Below are 19,184 nucleotides of genomic sequence, written 5' to 3'. Positions count from 1 at the left end.
CTGACACGGGGAGAACACGCAAACTCCACACAGCCAGTAAAATGGTTTCTGAGGTGAATCTGAATTGTTCAGTACAGAAGGAGAGAGTGGGAAGCATCTCAGGTGAGAGGGGAGGCATTAACTGACGGCGGGTGGAAAACGGGAAATTAGCGATAGAAATACCATCCATTGAAAAGAAAACCGTTCTAATTGGGACGTGTTGGCCAAACTGTGATGGTTAGCGACGGGGCTTAGCGACCCCTATTTTTAGTCTCTGGAAGGTGTAAAAATGCACACCTGTGAGCAAAGAAGCAATGCCTAATCTGTAACACAGCACAATACGCTCTAGTTGTCCCTTCTGCAGACCAGCATCAACACAAGCCAGAAAAACCTGATGATGTTTACCCTCAGGCTTTACAGATTATAGGGCAAATATTTCCAACAGGGCCCGACTAAATACTAATACCCCGATGAACAGTACAGCTACAGAAGCCATAGAGGACAAACTGTATTTTATGTACATCAGTAATGTGTGAAAGATCACATTTGGGGGGGGGGGGGTTCCCTCTTTTTTCTCCCCAGTTGAACTTGGCCAATTACCCCGGTTGCTGTCCCACCCCCTCTGCCGATTTGGGGAGGGCTGCAGACTACCACATGCCTCCCCCAATATATGTGGACTTGCCAGCCGCTTCTTTTGACCTGACAGTGAGGAGTTTCCCCAGGGAGACGTAGCGCATGGGAGGATCACGCCCCCCCCCCCCGAATAGATGCCCAGAGTGACCAGGGCAGGCGCTAGTGCAGCGACCAGGACACATACCCACATCCAGCTTCCCACCGCCACGCCACCTGGACACCCTGTGAAAGATCAGATTTGAACGCACAACCAACAATTAATGGCTCCAATTAGAATGAAGCTGCCCTGTGTGAACGACATTAAATAAACTAGTTTCAGATACCCTCACCATTTTCAGCCGATGACTGAATGCCAGAATAGAATCAAAATAGAAACAGGACCAGTTTTAAAGGATAAAATAGTTTATTTTATAGTCTCATAGTAAAGGTAGGCCTCAACTTGCAAGACAATTGTTGGCAGTATGTACAACATACCTGTAATTTCCATGGAATGGAATCGGACAAAGACCTATTACACTAATAATATCCTAAATGGAAATAAAATGGGAACGATATATATATATATATACACACACACACACACACACACACGCACTCACACACACACACACACACACACACACAATTTCCTAGACACGCAAAATGCTTCCTTTTTGCCTGGAAGGGGGGGGGGATTCAGCAACATTAAAAATTTTACTGTGTAAAGCACAACACATTAAACAGACTTCCCTCTCGTTCTGGAAGAGAGAAACGGGAGCTACCTTTTGACATTCAATACCTAGTTCATATCCTTACGGAAAACTACAAGTGACAAATTGGCATTTTCCTATAATTTGTGAGGATACTACAAAATGCATAACATACTTTAGAGAAGTCGGAAACATCCAATTAATGCTTTATAATATATAAAAACCGAGATGCCTAACATATTCAGCCACCTAAAGTCATTCACTAGTTCAAGCTAAAAGGACAAAGTACAATAACAAGTTCATGAATTTTCACCTTTTCTCAAAACAATTCCCAACACAAGGAGTTAATAGGTGTTTTTTTTTGTCTCTGGTTTTTAACAAACGAGTGTCAAAATGGAAAACATCTGCAATCCAGTGGGCCTGAGGTGGGTATCATTTTAACGTTTGCTCTCAAAGCGACTTCACATTCGGTCGTGGAAAAGTAGGCTAGAAATGTTTTGTTTCTTTTAAAAAGGTAAACTTCTTCAGGACGTATCGACTAGGCATGTGTGTAAATTCTAAACAGGTTTTTTTTTTATCAAGAATAATCACAAAAAAAAACAAAACACCAGATATATAGCAGTGCTTGGAGGGCCTGGCTCGCCCCTCCCCCCCAATGAAGCGAGGGAGAGGGGACTTTTATTGAAGGTACAAAAAGCATCAAGTCCATAAGTAGCCAAGCTGCCTCGTGTTTTGGATTGTTGATGTAGCGGGGGGAGGGGGCGGGGGAGTTGTCAAAGAACAAGGGGAAGAATGAGAGAGAGAGAGATGCAAATACAGAGCCCCCCCCCCCCCCTCCAAGGTTTCATGGAGAGACGGCTGTGGCGGGGTTCATGATGACAAGTCTCCAGTGCGAACCCACTCAGACGGGCTAGAGGAGGAGGATGATGACGATGAGAGGGATGTGGGACATGGGTATAAGGTTGGTGGGAGGAGTTAGAGAGCTTTAAAAGGCTGTGCCCCCCCTCCCCCACACTCCCAGCACCTATCTGCTGCCTGCCCACCAGAGGGTTAGCTGTGCCATCTCTAGCTGGCCTCCACGCGCAGCTTTTTCCTGTTGGGGGGCTCCTCGGACTCGGATTCGGAGCTGGAGTCGGAGCCTCCGTCGAAGGCCGACACGGCGCTGCCCTTGGGGTTGGTGTACAGGCTGCTGTCGGACGAGGAGTAGCTGGCTTGGAGCTGGGTCGAGCCCTTTACTTTCTCCAGTGCACGCACTGCAGGAGACAGGCGAGAGAGATGTTTAGATAGGAAGGTAGGCTCCAGAGACAGGAAGACCAAGGAAGAAAAGTGCAAACAATAGAGGGCAGAGGAAGCAGATGAGAACGATTGTCGAGGAACTTAAGCTCAAAAGACTCCGAGTAGCACACAGTCTACAGTGGGCATGTAATGAGCCACAGGACATTCAGGGGTCTAAGATTGAGGTGATTCGGCCACAGGTGGTCTCAAAAGGAGGAATGGTTTACCTTGCTGCTCTAGCAGTGCGTTCTGCCTCTTCAGGTCGTCGATGTCCTGCTGGTGGGTATGGTTTTTCCTTCTCATGTACTGGATGTATTCTGTGGCTTTGTCTAAGATTTGAGCTCGGGACGCCTGTTTGATAGATTGCTGTCAGCGACAAATGAAAAACTAAAGCAGGACGCAAGGTTACAGGTGTTATGACATTTCTAACATTAAGTCCACTAGTTCTGTCAAGAGGGCCATAAAAAGACAGGCCCGCTGGCTGGAGGAGTCTAACTGCAGCACACTACAAGACATCTGGCACAACCTGCCTCCCCTCTTAATCTTTCACATTACTCCTGGTTCCACATCCACAAGACGAGGTCCGACACCTGGCCAGTTTCTGCCTGGAAAAAGTTGTGTTTGCCCGCTACAACACACACCCTATACCGTGGCCCCTTAATGGTAGACACCTGCTGATTGGCTTTCCCATCTCTACTATGAGTCCTAAACAAACATACATCTAATTCTACAAAAGCAATGCAGGCAAGATGCCTTTCAAAAGGCACTGTCCTTATCAAGCATCCTTATCCATTTCTTTATTAACCATCTTATTTCCTTATCAAGCATCCTTGTGAATTTCCTGATTAACCATCCTCATCAATGCAGCCAGATGACTATTACTCATACAGTACTTTTCCATTAATTAAAGTCCCACTATGCAGAATTCTGATTGCCAAATTTTCCATTTTATACATGTTGACACACTACAAGCTAACATCCACCCTTTAGCGATCCATTACACAAGCAGAGGAAGAAACACTGGTGCTACCCTCACTCGATGGTCGTATATGGTAATAAAAACTACATTAGTCAGTTATTATTCTGCTCGCATTCAGTAAGAGCTAAGTGTATATTTTGCAGGGCTGCCCCCTGAAAGTCGATGAGTTGAATCATCCGTCAATGACCCCTCAGTCAACTTGAAATTCTTTCAAGTTCTTGCAGTCTTTTTTCAGTCAGTGTGCATTACATTATATTTTTATATTCTAGCGGGGTGAGCTTAAAAAAAAAAAAAAATCACATGACAACATGCGCTGGTGGTGGTTAACTGATGAGAAGCTAAAACCCGAGGCGGAGTGGCTGGTAAATGAGGCTATTTATAACCATGTCTCAGAAGAAGCCTTAAGTATGGCGGCATTTCGGACCCCCCCCCTTCTTCCAATTGTATCTGGCCAATTACCCCACTCTTCCGAGCCGTCCCGATCTCTGCTCCATCCCCTCTGCTGATCCAGGGAGGGCTGCAGACTACAACATACCTCCTCCGATACATGTGGAGTCACCAGCTGCTTCTTTTCACCTGACAGTGAGGAGTTTAGCCAGGGGGATGTAGTGTGTGGGAGGATCACGCTATTCCCCCCAGTTCCCCCTACCCCCTGAACAGGTGCCCTGACCAACTAGAGAAGGTGCTAGTGCAGCGACCAGGACACATACCCACATCTGGCTTCCCATCCACAGACACGGCCAACTGCTTCTGTAGGGACGGCATTTCGAAATTTTGACAGACAAAACTAACAAACTCTAAGAAAGAACCCATTTATCATTCAGTAACATCGAACCTGGCAAACCACCTGAAACGGGTAAGTTGCTTAGGAGCTAGGCGGCCATTCTGCAATTATCTGGGCAGATATACTATATATAATGCAGGCAATAAGTCTATTCACAAGGCTATAATATATGTAAATGTAGTATATCTCTGCGAGGCACATCCCACATCCAGCAGTGAAAATGACTGCAGCTCATCTACTTCAACCCAGAAAACTTGATTTGAGGCCCCTGCTCATGGAGACATGGAAACGAGCAATTACCGACAGCATCGCAGATTTAAAAAAATAATTCCAATCTTAAATAATTTCTTTTGGCTTATTCCCTGTTTCCTGGGGAAATCTTGAATAATTTGATTTGTCAAATTTAATTATTGTTTAGATTTATTAGTTTTTATGTTTAAAGAGAAATAAAGAAGTAGGCCTATCCTGTTGAAGAGATGTCAGTTATTTCACAGCGGGCAATGCTGTGAATTTATTTCAAACTTTTGTTTGTTTTTTAATTTACATGTTGTTTTTAACGCCTGAAGCAAAATAAAAAAATAAGGCTATAACAGCTTGATTGAAATAAATAGGTGTGCTGCCCATCTCATTATTCTGACAAACCCCCGTATGCCCGAATCTTGGTATTGAACAGCCAAATCTGTTGGTAGATTTTTACAGAAAGAATGGTATGACTAGGATTCCTGTTTAGAAATGCTTTTGCTGATTATTATTAGATTCATTGCTGCAAGTGATCATATAAATGTATAAATATTGGGTAGGAATCTGTTTTCTAGGTACTTCCTTCTACAAGCATCAGTTATTGTTCAGGATAAAAGCTGGCAAACTGGTTGCTTCCTCATAATAGAAGCTATTCAGCACAAATGATGTACCAGGTTACTATCATGCTAACATTTAGCCAAGCAGTGTTGCTCTCCACTTAATAAATTCTTATACAAGGGAGCAACCAGTGTGTGTGTTTTTGTGCCGAACCATTTTAAATTCTGCCAGTTATTTCCAATCTCAAATAGATTTTGAGAAGGTATGATTCTAGTCTGAGGAAAAGTGCCGGTTTCAGTTTCATTATTTGTATTCCCCCCCCCCTTTTTCTTCCCAATTGTATCATTTGTATTTTTTCTCTCTCCAACCATATCGGGCCAATTACCCTACTCTTCTGAGCCGTCCCATTCGCTGCTCCACCCCCTCTGCCGATCTGGGGAGGGCTGCAGACTACCACATACCTCCTCCGATACACCTGGAGTCGGCAGCCGGTTCTTTTCCCCCCCGACAGTGAGGAGTTTCACCAAGGGGACGTAGCACATGGGAGGATCACGCTATTCCCCCCAGTCCCCCCCCACGAGCAGGCGCCCCGAACGGCCAGAGGAGGTGCTAGTGCAGCGACCAGGACACATACCCAAATCCGGCTTTCCACCCACAGACACGGCCAATTGTGTCTGCAGGGATGCCCGACCAAGCTGGAGGTAACAGAGTAGGCGGGCAATGGACTAGACCGCCACGCCACCCGGACGCCCCCAGTTTCATTATTAAGAGGGAGCATAAGACACACACTTTGCAAAGGATTCTGCAACAGCGGGTTGAACTGCAGCAAACGTGAATAAGAAAAATAATAATCCGTGCCATGATGAACTTTAATTGGACTTGCAGTAATGACTTGTTGATTATTTTCAATATTCAAAATACAGTATTTTTAATTATTATAATTAATATAGGATTTAGATGAACTTTATTGATCCCCTAGGGAAAAATATTACTAATGCAGGTAATAATAAACTGAAGTGTTATTATCATCAGTTGTCATCCATGCTTTTTAAATTAATTTTTAATAACCTAATATATGTAATCTAATTTAATTATATATAATCTAATTATAATCTAATTTTACATGTGGCCTGAGCAAATGCTGTCTATTATTGTTTTGTTTTTTTGTCTGTTTGCAGTTTTAGTAAAAATGAAAGAAAAATTTTGATAACATCTCTTATGCAGGTGTTGATAAACACTGAAATGTATTTAGATCCCGTGGTCTCCAGCATCCCCGCGACCCTGACTGCAGGATAAGCGGTTTGGATAATGGATGGATGGATGGTATAGTGCCGGAAATCTACAAATTCCTTTTAGCATATTTACCTACCGTCTAGTGTTTACTCAACAAATATGGAAAGAAGCAACAGGCTGTCAGTGATCCCACTGAAGCCCTTGAGGGAATTATATGCCTTTATGATGAGCATTAAGTTATAAAAAGTACAACGCTGCTTTCCCTGCTTTGCTGCTGTTGCTTTACGTTGCACTGAAAGCCCAACTCTTAACTCACCACTACCCCGTTGATTATAAGTGACCCTTTTATATTCAATTCACTACCAACTCAGCGTTTCATTTTGTAACTTGCCATTCAAATTTTTTTTATCATCAATTACTTTGTGTCTTACCTTTACTTGTACGTATAAAGATGGATGGTGATCTCGAACATGCGTTGCAGTAAATTTAAGGTGTTGGACCCTTTAACTGCTACTTTTTCCCCCCAACAAGTTTTGCAGATTGAGTCACCCTGGACAGGCCGCCAGGCCATCACAGGGCCCACACACACACACACACACACACACATACACACATTCACACCGAGGGACAATTGAGTACGGTCGATTCACCTGACCTACATGTCTTTGGACTGTGAGAGGAAACAGGAGCACCCAGAGGAAACCCACGCAGACACGGGGAGAACATGCAAACTCCACCCACAGGACAGCCCCCCAAGGTTGGACTACCCCAGGTAGTCTTGTGGTAAAATTAATATGCATTTTCCAGACCACGTTTGACAGCATTGAGGGGGTTGTTCAGGTAGTTACACATTTGCAAGCCTGGAAAATACATGTTAAATTGGTTAAATATATATCCCCCAAACCAAGTTTTTTTTTTCCATCCCCTTTTTCTCCCCCAATTGTACCTGGCCAATCACCCTGCTCTCCGAGCCGTCCCGGTCGTTGCTCCACCTCCTCTGCTGATTTGGGGAGGGCTGCAGACTACCACGCGTCTCCTCCGATACATGTGGAGTCACCAGCCGCTTCTTTTCACCTGACAGCGAGGAGTCTCGCCAGGGCGATGTAGCACATGGGAGGATCACGCCATTTCCCCCAGTTCCCCCTCCCTTCTGAACAGGCGTCCCGACCGACCAGAGGAGGCGCTAGTGCAGCGACCAGGACACATACCTACATCCGGCTTCCCACCCGCAGACATGGCCAGCTGTGTCCGTACGGACGCCTGACCAAGCCGGAGTTAACATGGGGATTCGAACAGGCGATCCCCATGTTGGTAGGCAACAGAATAGACCGCAACGCCACCCGGATGCCCAAATCAAGCTTTGTGGTGCGTGAAGACTATAAATCAAGACCGTTTTATCACATATTTGACATCATAAAGTCAAGAACGGTAACAGGCTGATTGGTTGAATATCAAACGAATATCTCAACAGGAAACTGACTTTACCGCAGTCATTGTTTAGCTAATGTAGCATAGATGGATGGATGGACGGATGTAGGTAGCCGCTCTCAAAACCAAATATCAGTCGTCACAGCATTTTAAGCTGGTGTAACTTTGTTTGCATTCTGTCTACAGGTTACAGCGACATTTCCTCTCTGTGTAGCCATAACAATGAACCATAATGTCCCTTTTTTGAGAATGAGAACAGAAACACTCGGTGGGGCCGAGCCTTTACGGTTACAAAACCGTGGCGTTTTAGAGTGCGGTTAATATTTAAATCGGTTAATCGCTGCATCCCTAGTAGTAAGCCTGCCGTTATGAGAGTCTGACATTTCTCTCTTTACTTGACTGTAGCCAAGCATGCATTACAACGGAAACATACCTGACCAGTACATTTTGTCCTTTACTCTCAAATGAAGTTATTTCACTTTAAGATGGGTAAATTTCTGCGGTCATCCTAGCTGATGGATCTTGACACTGCACCGAACTAAAAATGTTGCGTCGCTGCAGTTTAAAACCTGACGTCACTACATGCGACAGCAAATAATGAATGGGTGATGAATGAATGAGAGTGAACCATGGTTGCCATTATCACTCGCGGCCACAGAAAATGCTAATGAGCACAGAAGTTACACAATGGGACTTTAAATATCCGACAACAGCAATGGCGTAACATAAATTTCCCTCCACTTGAAAAAATTAGTGTTTAAGGCTTCTACTAGAGTTCACCTAGCTCTACGGCCTGAGGGGAACAGCTCAAGAATGACAATGTTCACACATTCATCTAAAACTAGTGAAGTTCTTGGGGGGGGGGGGGCACTCGTGACCTTCACATTTTAGAAAAGCTGTACTTGTTTATCTCTGGGTACAAGAAAGAGGACAGGATAGCCTTTTGGTCAGAAAGACAAGATTCTAGCTAATGAGCCCACTCCAAATAACCTCAATTTCAGGGACGACAAAACAGGAAGAGAGCAACAAAAATTTCCCAATAAAAACTTCCTGTTGCTGGTCCAATCATTTCGACTGCATCACTATCTTGTTGCTGCCATTTTGTACTCTTGCACTATCTGCCCTCTAGATATTTCCCCCTCCACTCCCTCACAGGATTGACAAAAATTAAACAAGTAAAAACATCTGCATTTTTTCATTCATGTTCAGAAATTACAGCATAAATTTAAGGGCTTATATCATATGAAATAAACAGTGACAAAAACTTATGAGATCACATTCAATGTAATATGTTCATAATTCATTACCATCAAATTCAACAAACTTAAAAAAAATACATTTTTAACACAAACATAGCACACTAAAAATTGATATCAGACAAACCTACTACACTTAGCTCCACTCCCAACGTTAGGTCTGCATCAGCCATTGCTGGCTGGCTGCAGGGTTGAGAGTGGCCCTACCCAGGCTTTACCAACCTTTTCCCCTTGCAAGGCCGGCACGGAGTCCCGGAGGCTGTGAAAGCTGTCTTTGATGTGGTCCCTACGCTTGCGCTCCAGCGCATTGTGGTGTGCCCGTTTGTCTGCCTGCAATGAGAGAGTCACAAGGGCCTTCAGCCTGGCAGCAGACCGGCAGGAGAGGGGGGGGGTGCAGGGGGGCAATAACAGCAGACTCCAGCCTACTGTCCCCGGTCACTTACAACGTCTGATCCACCACCAGGTCCCACCTCACCACTACATCCGGACAAATACTTGACTGGGAGAGAAATATTGAAGTTTCTGGCATCAGCTCCTGTTACCAACACGGTCTGCTGCTGTTATATTATTAAGTCATGAACAGGGCTGCAACTGCCCATTATTTTCATAATCGATTCATGTATCAATTGTTGTTTTGCTTAATCGTTTAGTCTACAAAATGTCAAAAATAACGACAGATGCCAATTACAAGTTCCCGGGGGTCGAAGCGGTGCCTAACAAGTGTTTATTGAGTCCGACCAGCCAAAAAAACAAAACAAAACTCATTTGGGGCATGAACTGGAGAAAGGCAAACAAATCTTAGCATTTGTGAAGCTGTAACCGCTAAATGTTTGGCATTTTTATTTGAAAAGTGTCTAAATCAATTAAGCGCCTTACCAAAACTATAAATTGATTGTGTGTTGACTGACATCTAATCGACCAGTCATTTCAGCGCTAGTCATGCAGTAGTGGTAATGACATTGATTTATGAACAACAAGCCTTATCGGCTGTATGAAGTCATCAGATTTTGAGATATCAGTCGATTAAACATTGCAGTATTTAAATGGAAAGATGTCAACTTTAAGACTAAAAACTACTGTCGTCTCCACCACACCCCCACTGCAGGAAATTACTTATGGCCAAATACAGGTCCATTTTAGCTGTAGCTGCTAAGTGACGTTTCTTTTTGACCGCCCATGGTCGTTTTAGCTAGGAGTGAAATCCTGGTCATTTTAGTGTTAATAGCTTACTATTTTCATTCATAAAAGTGGCCGAGGTGAATTCCTGGATACACCAGCTTTTATGGCTGGTGGATGAACCAGTTTACTCCACTGCCCACAATGTGCATAACGTAAGCTGGGAGAGGTGTTATGAATCAGTCACCTAAAATGACCTCCAGGTCTGAAACAGTAAGCAATGTAGAAAACCAGATCTTGCTTTCACAGTATTCATCGCTGCACATTCTGTTGCATTCTGCAGTTGTAAGCGACCTCTTGTTTCCACCCCTCAACTCTGACAGCGGCTGACCCCGCTAGCATATCTGTCCCTACTTCTTTTAGAGAGGCATGCAGGAGAGGCTCGTCTAATGCACATCCAGGTCCAAGTCAAACATATTAAAGTCATTCTGATGAGGTGAGAGGACGATGGGGCTGACAAATTCAAATTTGATATTAACTTTGTTTGAATAAATCCTGGAATGTAGCTTTGGGGCGTGTTCATTAAGGCTCTCTTCTCTGCACCTTGGGTAAGGTTAAGGGTCATAATTTTGTTTGATCATGACATTCAGGTATGTTGTACACTGCACAGGAGCATGTGACTCCTCCAGTGTGGAATGTCTTTAAGACTATGCAGTTTTATCATCTAAACTTCCTTCACCAGGTCACGTTCATTTCAGGCTGCTGCACTAAATACAAATTCCAGTTTGTAACACAAACACCCATTTATCAGTTTTATATATGCTGAATGACCAAACACACATGCTGGAACCAGTCAAGTCAATGCATCAAACTGGTTCCAAGTTTCAGAGACAAATTTCCATTTCAATTTGACGGTCACAGTATAAAATGACTGCCATGATCATATTACTAGGGTCAGACTTGGACCAGTTTAACAGCCCAGCTACAGGTCAGATCTGTCTAAGATCTCATCACCGTCCTATCAAATCCAATTGTGGTCAACTATGGCCTGATCTCGTCTGTCTTGATGTAGGAAAAGACGTCCAAGCACTCAAACATTTTCTGTGTGGATCACCTGATATGGTCACTCCTTAAACTTCAAATGTGCTGACTCAGCAGGCATAGGCAAAGCTTAAAAATTAGCAGGGACACCAAGGGAGCAACACAACCTAGCCAACCCATAGCACAAAGCAGATGGGATACAAAGAAGAAAAGCCACGTGATCAGTATTTAAGGACTCATTGTGTTCCTTTCTTATCATATAAGGGCCATCTAATTGCTAATAGGGCAACATATTAGAGAGAACAAGCCTCGAGTGTCGCACCTCGAGTTGCGGAAACAAGCTATTGTTCCGGGAGCCAATTTTATCTTCAGGATCAGTCACCTCTTCCTTTATAACAATGCTAGATCACAAGGGCAACGCCAGACTGTCGATCATTTAAATGGGGTGGGTGGTTCATTATCAACTCTGCAATATCAGTCAGGAACATTCTCAATTCTAATCCCTAGACAGTCTCACAGCTATAAACACCCACTTTGTTAAGGATCATAAGAGTCCTGCATTGGAAGGCAACAACACTGACTTCCATAACGACACAGCTCACATGCAAGAATGTGAACGCCAAGATTCTGTACCATACTGCACAACAGTTACATGACATACACGAAAGGCTTTCAGACTAGGGCCAAATGTCTTTTTATAACATGCACACAGCAACAGAGACATGACAAGTCCCTGATAAACCCCATAGCCAAAGGGAAAAAAACAAAAAAAAGATGAGACTGCAATTTTAATGTGGTCCCTTTCAATGGATGGAAGGGGGACTGATTGAGAACACTTGCTTTGCCTCCTATATCCAACTAGGCTGGAGGAAATAAAGAGGACCAAGGTAAAACAAACCCTTAAACAGAGTTCACGGGTTGCTGTTCGCTTGCACAGAATAATAATTGAATGATATGATTTTCATCATATTAGTCCTTACTTCTCAGTCAATACTGCTCTTTATATGCTGAGTAAGTTTTGTGACCTTGGGCCCCATGGAGCCCAATCAAAACATTTTATTTTGCAAGTAGATGAATTATCACTGAAAAAGCACATTTTCTCAATTTCAAAAAGGCATACATTTTCTGAATGAGCTTTACTATCTACTGTTTAGTTAAGCAAAAGCATGTTCATATCTATGCCAAAGCTAGAAACGCTGTAGGTCTCGAAAGAAGCCCCATGTGACCACATGGAAAATGTGACCACATTTGTGGATACCAACAGCCATGGATGACATTCTCCAATACAACACTACAAACACTTCGACACAATAAAAACACTCGCTATGAAAACGGTCCAAAGCTGCGAAGGCGGCCTCACACGCACGGACGGTCCTCTGAGCAGCTCTGAAAATGTTGCCCAGTGTTTCAGTTCAGATACACTGTTGAATTCAAAATTTGGGAGTTCTTGATTTCTCCCATATTAACTGACATGTCTAACATATGTCCACTGATTATACTGTTAGATGTACGTATATTGTGTTTGAATTCTATTCGGGGGGGGGGGCTTACTTTATTAATGGTTTAAGTATACAGCATATAGCAAACTGATATCTCAGCCCTTTCTATAGCTTGATGTTAACTCCTAATCTGGTAAAGATTCAGTAATATTACTAACTGCATTCTGAAATTATATTATCATTCAAGACAAGCTCTGGTTCATTTCAAGTTACTTCCTTAATTGTTAGACATACTGGGCATCTAGGTCATTAGACATATCAGGCACCTTGAAAAACAGGTATCCAATTTCCCTAAGCGAAACTATTATCAGTCCATCATAAAAGTGATACCATTCCCTTCATGTGTCAGCGGACGTGCCAGCTGAGGTGCTCTTTCCATTCCATTCATACCTGACAGACATACTACATAACTAATTCAGGTGTTGAGTCAGAAGGGCTGCTTTCCCCAGCTTTCTGGCTACCTGCAGTCTCCTTGCATTCTGCATGAGTCCTGCCATAGCAGGACGCAAGTTAAGAAACTGGGGGTGGGGGTTTGTGTTAGATTTAATAGTGTGTGGAAAATGAAAGTATAACGAAAATATCTGTAGGAAAAGCATTAAACTGAGAAGTTCTTTTTAGAAATTAATGGAGAGCTGTATCCAAAAAAAAATGTAATCCATAAAAACATAAAAACAAAACATTGGCGTCACGCATGGTGACAAGTCTTACTCAGTCCACTTAGTCTGAACAATTATCACTGATGTGACTCATCTGCTGAGGAAAAAACAATCTGAATAGTCATTCAGTATCTATTGCGCTGCAGCCATCATTGGGGGAAAAAAAATAATATTTTCTTTTTGTGCACGAGTCGAGCTGGACACCAACTGTGTCAATTTCAAGGGCATACTGAGCAGAAAGGCGTCGGTAAATCCGGTGACAATGTGGGTGACACTCGTTGCTTTAGTTAATTGATGACTGGACTCCCAATTAGGATCTGAACTGGTTGTCAAGACTCCACAGCTCAAAGCCACTCAGCTGTCACGGCGCATACAGTAACACCGATTAGCACAGAGTGGGCTGAGGTCTGTTGGAGGGCAACGGCATAAAGGGCTTTATTGTATGAGCGTTATGAACGACTGTTAACTCCACGTGAAAGCCTGCCTTGTCGATGCCGTTTCTGCCATTTGCAATTTGTAAATACGTGGTCGTTTCCTGTCGGTGTAGAGGTTAAATGCGTGCTGTTGTGCATGCAGCAGCGGCCGTGTGTGTGTGTGTGTGTGTGTGTGTGTGTGTGTGTGTGTGTGTGTGTTGTTGTTCAGACCGGTGTGAGATGCGGCTACGTCATTCACTTAGCCTACCAGCAGCCGATGGCCTGTGAAGAAGATGGGCTCTAATGACGGCACACGAGAACAGCCCGAGTCACAAGACGGCTCGGGCCGAGGTGCGGGAGCGTTTTACGGCGTTCCAGTCTTATCTGACGTGGCTACATTGTTGATTTTTCCCCCCACGACAAATTGAAACAACTGCCAGCGCTTCCCCATCGGTGACCTAAATCGTCTAACGCATGAGGCGATCAGGACCGTGAGCGGAACCCCCGCGAGTGGCTCGGAAAGCCGATGGGGAACAGCTGATTATCACAGCCAAGTGCGGCAAGTCTTGGTGGCTATCCCCCTGCACCCACTCACACCCCCAGCGTTGCAGCGGCGGGGCGGGGGGGGGGGGTAACAAAGGCTCTTGATCGCGATCGACTCCCCACGGTTGCGAATATACAGCGTGGGTTGTTCCGCACATCGAGGTCGACAGACAGCGTGCAAGGATGGCTGCAGTGACAGAAACGCGTGGCTCACGATAGAGCCGATCTCCTTCGTCACTGTGATACAACCAAAAAAAAAACGTTGCATGCTTTTAATATCACAAAACAAATAATAATGGGGAGTTACGGCAGCGTGCATGAGCAGCAGAGTGCCGCGTTTTCCAAAAAAACCAACTCGAATCCCGGGTCGAGACACTGTATCAGCAGAAGAAGAAAATAGCCTCTAATCCCGGGTCGAGACACTGTATCAGCAGAAGAAGAAGAAGACACAGATGGGCAATTTCAAGTGGACACATTTCGACGCGGGACAAACGTCCCCATCATTACGCACCACAGAGTGATATCTCGGCGAATCTTCCTGCAAAGAAACAGAGCAAAAAAAAAAAAAAAAAAAAAAGAAGAAAAAAAGTACAATTGTAGCCTCAGTAGATCTCCAAATTTTAGGATTTAGATTAGAAGAAGGCAAAAAAAAATGGCGATTTTACAACGCTAGCCTTGCTTACCGATATGAACTAGCTCCTGGACACCTTCACACACACACAAAAATATACTTATCACACTACGGCAGCTAGCCTGTTTACCGCTGGCTAATGCTAGCTAATGAGCTAGGCTAGCTTAAGTCGCCTCCTGGGCAAATAACGTCCGTAGGGGGGGGGAATAAAACCGAAAACGCAGTTTATACTCACGTCGCTGTCGACTTCGATGTCGTCGTTGTCGCTCATCCTTCGACGGAAAGGTCAGTTTTAAAAGAGCGGGCGACTCGGAAACAACATGAATCGCTGCGGCTCCCAGCAGGCGGTCATGTACGGACGAGACTAGCACCCGGACTCTCGGTCTGTTTAGACGGAACCGAGCGCCGCTCAACCGACTGCCTACACGTGACTTCACTCCGCACGGACCGCCGCCGCTCCGCAACGCGCATGCGCGACCTCTCCGCGTTTTGTGGAACTTGTAGTTTCCGCCGACGCCGCTCCGCAACGCGCATGCGCGACCTCTCCGCGTTTTGTGGAACTTGTAGTTTCCGCCGACGCCGCTCCGCAACGCGCATGCGCGACCTCTCCGCGTCTTGTGGAACTTGTAGTTTCCGCCGACACCGCTCCGCAACGCGCATGCGCGACCTCTCCGCGTTTTCTGGAACTTGTAGTTTCCGCCGACGCCGCTCCGCAACGCGCATGCGCGACCTCTCCGCGTTTTCTGGAACTTGTAGTTTTTTTCCCCCCCAACGGTTTTGATTAAAACAGACACGTGCCGAGGATCCGCGAATCGCACGCAGACGCTCGGTGGGGGGCGGGGGGCGTTCGCTCGTATGTAACAAGCGAAAACCGACGAAGACGATCGATGGACGGGAATTGACGTCGCTCCCCTAACCGAAGCTGTTTCGCTTATAGACTACAAGGTCCAGGAATATAAGTTAAATGCATGATGGGATTTGAAGTTAAAAGTGACACACAGCCACGGACGATACACGTGGATTTGTGCGCCGCTGAGCCACCGCGCGCACGCATGGACACGCGCGCGCACGCGCTCACGCTCAGTGCGTCTGCAAAAATAAATGCCACGACCATTATAGCAGCCACTCAACTGCTTATAATAGTCTTCATTTTCTTTTTTTTTTTACAAATTGCACTTATTTTGAGTCTTATGCGTTACGTAATCTTTATCACAAATACGCAGGTACAACAACCCCTTTATCGAGTAATACGTTTAACGGGTTTCTTTTCCTTCCCATGGTAATAGGAGGGGGGGGGGTTCCATTAAACTTAAAGAGCTGAACTTTATTGACGTTATGAGAACCAGTAAATCAGAACCGTAAACTCTTTGGTCTTTTGCGCATGCTCAGTAACCCAGATAAGAACATCAAAGGAAGTTGTAACAGTTTATCTGGACACAACGTTTATTGAGAAAAACACTTGGTCACTCATCTGACCTCCTCTTCCAGTCTAAGCTGACTGCAGATATCCCCACCCTTATCCTCGAGTTTCCTGGGGGAGGGAGGGGGGAGGGGGTCCACCGGGGAAACGATTATGGGTAATACTTCCGGTGTTCGGCGGAAGCAGTATCGCAGACCGGCGGCAGATTTGACTGGCTAGGTTTTGCTGTTCTTGTTTAAAAAAAAAGAGACGATAAAAGATATAAAATGTCGTTACGGAGCTCGGGGACAACATGCGCTGTTCGTGGGTGTACGTACAACCAGACGAAGCTTAACGAGTGGCTTAAACGGGAGTGCTTCGACCATAAGCCTAAAACTAAGTCAGACTGTTCCTGTCAGCGATGGTACACTTTCCATCGCCTCCCACAAGACGACGGGGCAAAAAGAAATTGGCTGAAGAACTTAAACTTGCAAAAGCCCCCTCAGACTCTTTATGTTTGCTCGTTTCACTTTGTTGATAAGAAGCCAACGCTGGACAACCCTCACCCAACACTTTTTCTGGGTTACGAGAGGCCACCTGAGAAGAAGAGACGCCGACTCATCGGCACTCATCACGTCACAACAACAGGTAAGTTAATGTGACGTCGACTAGTTCGCTAGCTTTTTCGACACCACGTTTTCTCAGGTTTCCCAATCTGACTATTCTGAACTCAAACGTTGTTTTTACAAATATTATCAGTATAAGAGAAACCCCGTCTGCCATGGTGACCTGACATTTTTACTTGCCACAGAAATTTAACGTCACCCTTTATTTGGCAGATGCTAATTTCATTCCCAGTTTTAACCAACAGATACAGCGTAGAGCAGTGTTTCTCAACCGGGGGTCCGCGGACCCCTAGTGGTCCGTGGTGTAATTGCAAGGGGTCCGTGAAAATAAAATATATTTAAAAAGAAGATCCTATGACATTTATAGAAATAGGATTATTTTACTCAAATGTGACTGAGACATTTATCTACCTAAACTATAAAGGGTAACAGGACTTTTTTCTCTAATTACATCTGTTTCACAAGTGTAATTTATTGTATTTTAATAAGAGATCTCGCTCCCGTTTGCATTGTTAAAAGTTACTGCATAAAAATTCTGTTGTTACATATATCTGAAAGTTACTGAATACATATTCTGTTTTGTTACATATATCTGAAAGTTACTGCATAAGAATTCTGTTTTGTTAACTATATCTAAGTTACAACTGAAAGCTCTTATTTTTGCCCCAAAGAGTGAATAAATGCTATAATGCAATTTAAAATGCAGTTTCTACTGTTTCTATCAAATTGCAACCCCCTCCCCCCCCAAGATCAGGTGGAGGGGTCCTTAGGGTAGATCAAAAATACGCAGGGGGTCCAGGACCCCAAAAAGGTTGAGAACCACTGCTGTAGAGGAGCTCAAGCAGGAGTCGTGACAACTTTCTCTTTCGGCTACGCAACGTGCGCCATTTATTCCTTCCACCATTACAACAACAACAAAAAACCCGCGCAGCGGAAGTGCGTCACTGTAAACCCGAACCGAGGAAACAGCAGCTGTAAACTAACGTTCCTACCAGCTCAATAAGGGGAATTATGTAGCCCAATAGCCACTACAACAGAATATTTATTTTGACAATATAAACCTAGGCTATGTATGCTGATGTCTGTGTGCAAGTTAGATTCTGATTAGCCAACCCCGGTCCCCCATACAACACCACTTGATTTAGAGTGCTTATTTGCGGTAGAGAATAGTCCGACAACAGCTACAAGTAAGGCACAGTGTTTAAAATTGTTTATTTAAAGGAGCCCTAATTATTTGCCTTTCTAGGTCCTTCAAAAATAATATCATGAACCCGTCATTAATTCATATTATCTGAACGTTGTACTTTAAATTTGTGTGCATTTAATATCTGTCAATCTTTGTGTGCTTTTCCATCTGCTTGAATTGATAACTACTGAAGCAACACGTCTCATGTTATGTTGTGTTTTGTACTGATCAGCCTGTCTGTCTGTAACTCCGTGTTGTATTGTATTGTTTATGTTTGTTCCAGGACACGTCTCTCTTGAAAATTAGACCCTGTTGTCTCAACGGGATTACCTGTTTAAATAAAGGTTAAATAAACAAAATGTTGTGACCTAAATATGCACTTTATGTATTACCTGCAGATGAGTCTGGTGAGATGGGGTCTTCTGAGGGGCCAGGTCCTATTTCAAAGACTTTTCATGATGCCCAAACACAGTGGGCAGACCCAGCAACGGAGGACCACAGCTACTCCAAAGGAGCTACCATCACATATGGCTTGACAACAACGCCATCCCCTGAGAGGTCGCTGTCTGTTGCAGATGGTACACTGAAAGATGATGCAGACTGCCTGCTCTACACAGGGATTCCACTACTAGAGTTCAACACTCTTGTGTCTTGCTTACAAGATTTTGCCCCCACATCATCATCAATGCCAGTTGTAGATCAAATCTTGTTGACGCTGATGAAACTTAGGCAGAACTTTGTCATAGCTGATTTAGCAAGACGCTTCAAAATGTCACCTGGTCAGGTCAGTAAAACACTGAGATTCTGGATAGATGTGATTGCTGAGCACACCAAGGATCTCGTTCCATGGCTGCCTCGTGAAACGATAAAGGCCACCTTGCCACAGGTTTTTAAGGACAATTTTCCAAACACAACCTGTGTAATTGACTGCACAGAAAGTGTTTTGCAGAAAGCTGAAAATCTGGACTCAAGAACTGAATCTTACAGTCACTACTATGCCAACTATACCGTCAAGTATCT

At 44.3% G+C, this 19,184-nt stretch overlaps 1 protein-coding gene across 4 annotated transcripts; it reads right to left on the bottom strand.

The window, feature by feature from the left end:
- Nucleotides 1-993: 993 nt before the first annotated feature.
- max (myc associated factor X) lies at nt 994-15,400 on the bottom strand. Of its 4 annotated transcripts, none has more exons than XM_056294368.1 (5): nt 15,189-15,400; nt 14,834-14,860; nt 9,277-9,384; nt 2,804-2,942; nt 994-2,554 (listed from the first exon to the last, which is right to left on the bottom strand). In XM_056294368.1, exons 1-5 carry the CDS (start codon nt 15,222-15,224, stop codon nt 2,367-2,369), a joined length of 498 nt encoding a protein of 165 aa, XP_056150343.1. In that variant the 5' UTR covers nt 15,225-15,400; the 3' UTR covers nt 994-2,366. The 4 variants fall into 4 exon arrangements, with proteins under 4 accessions (XP_056150343.1, XP_056150344.1, XP_056150345.1 ...); XM_056294369.1 differs by having other exon boundaries at nt 2,804-2,927; XM_056294370.1 differs by lacking the exon at nt 14,834-14,860.
- Between the last annotated feature and the right edge of the window lie 3,784 nt (nt 15,401-19,184).

Source organism: Lampris incognitus, chromosome 15, assembly GCF_029633865.1.
Source record: "Lampris incognitus isolate fLamInc1 chromosome 15, fLamInc1.hap2, whole genome shotgun sequence".
In the NCBI taxonomy this organism is placed as follows: domain Eukaryota; kingdom Metazoa; phylum Chordata; class Actinopteri; order Lampriformes; family Lampridae; genus Lampris; species Lampris incognitus.
This window is presented reverse-complemented; position numbering and strand designations above follow the sequence as displayed.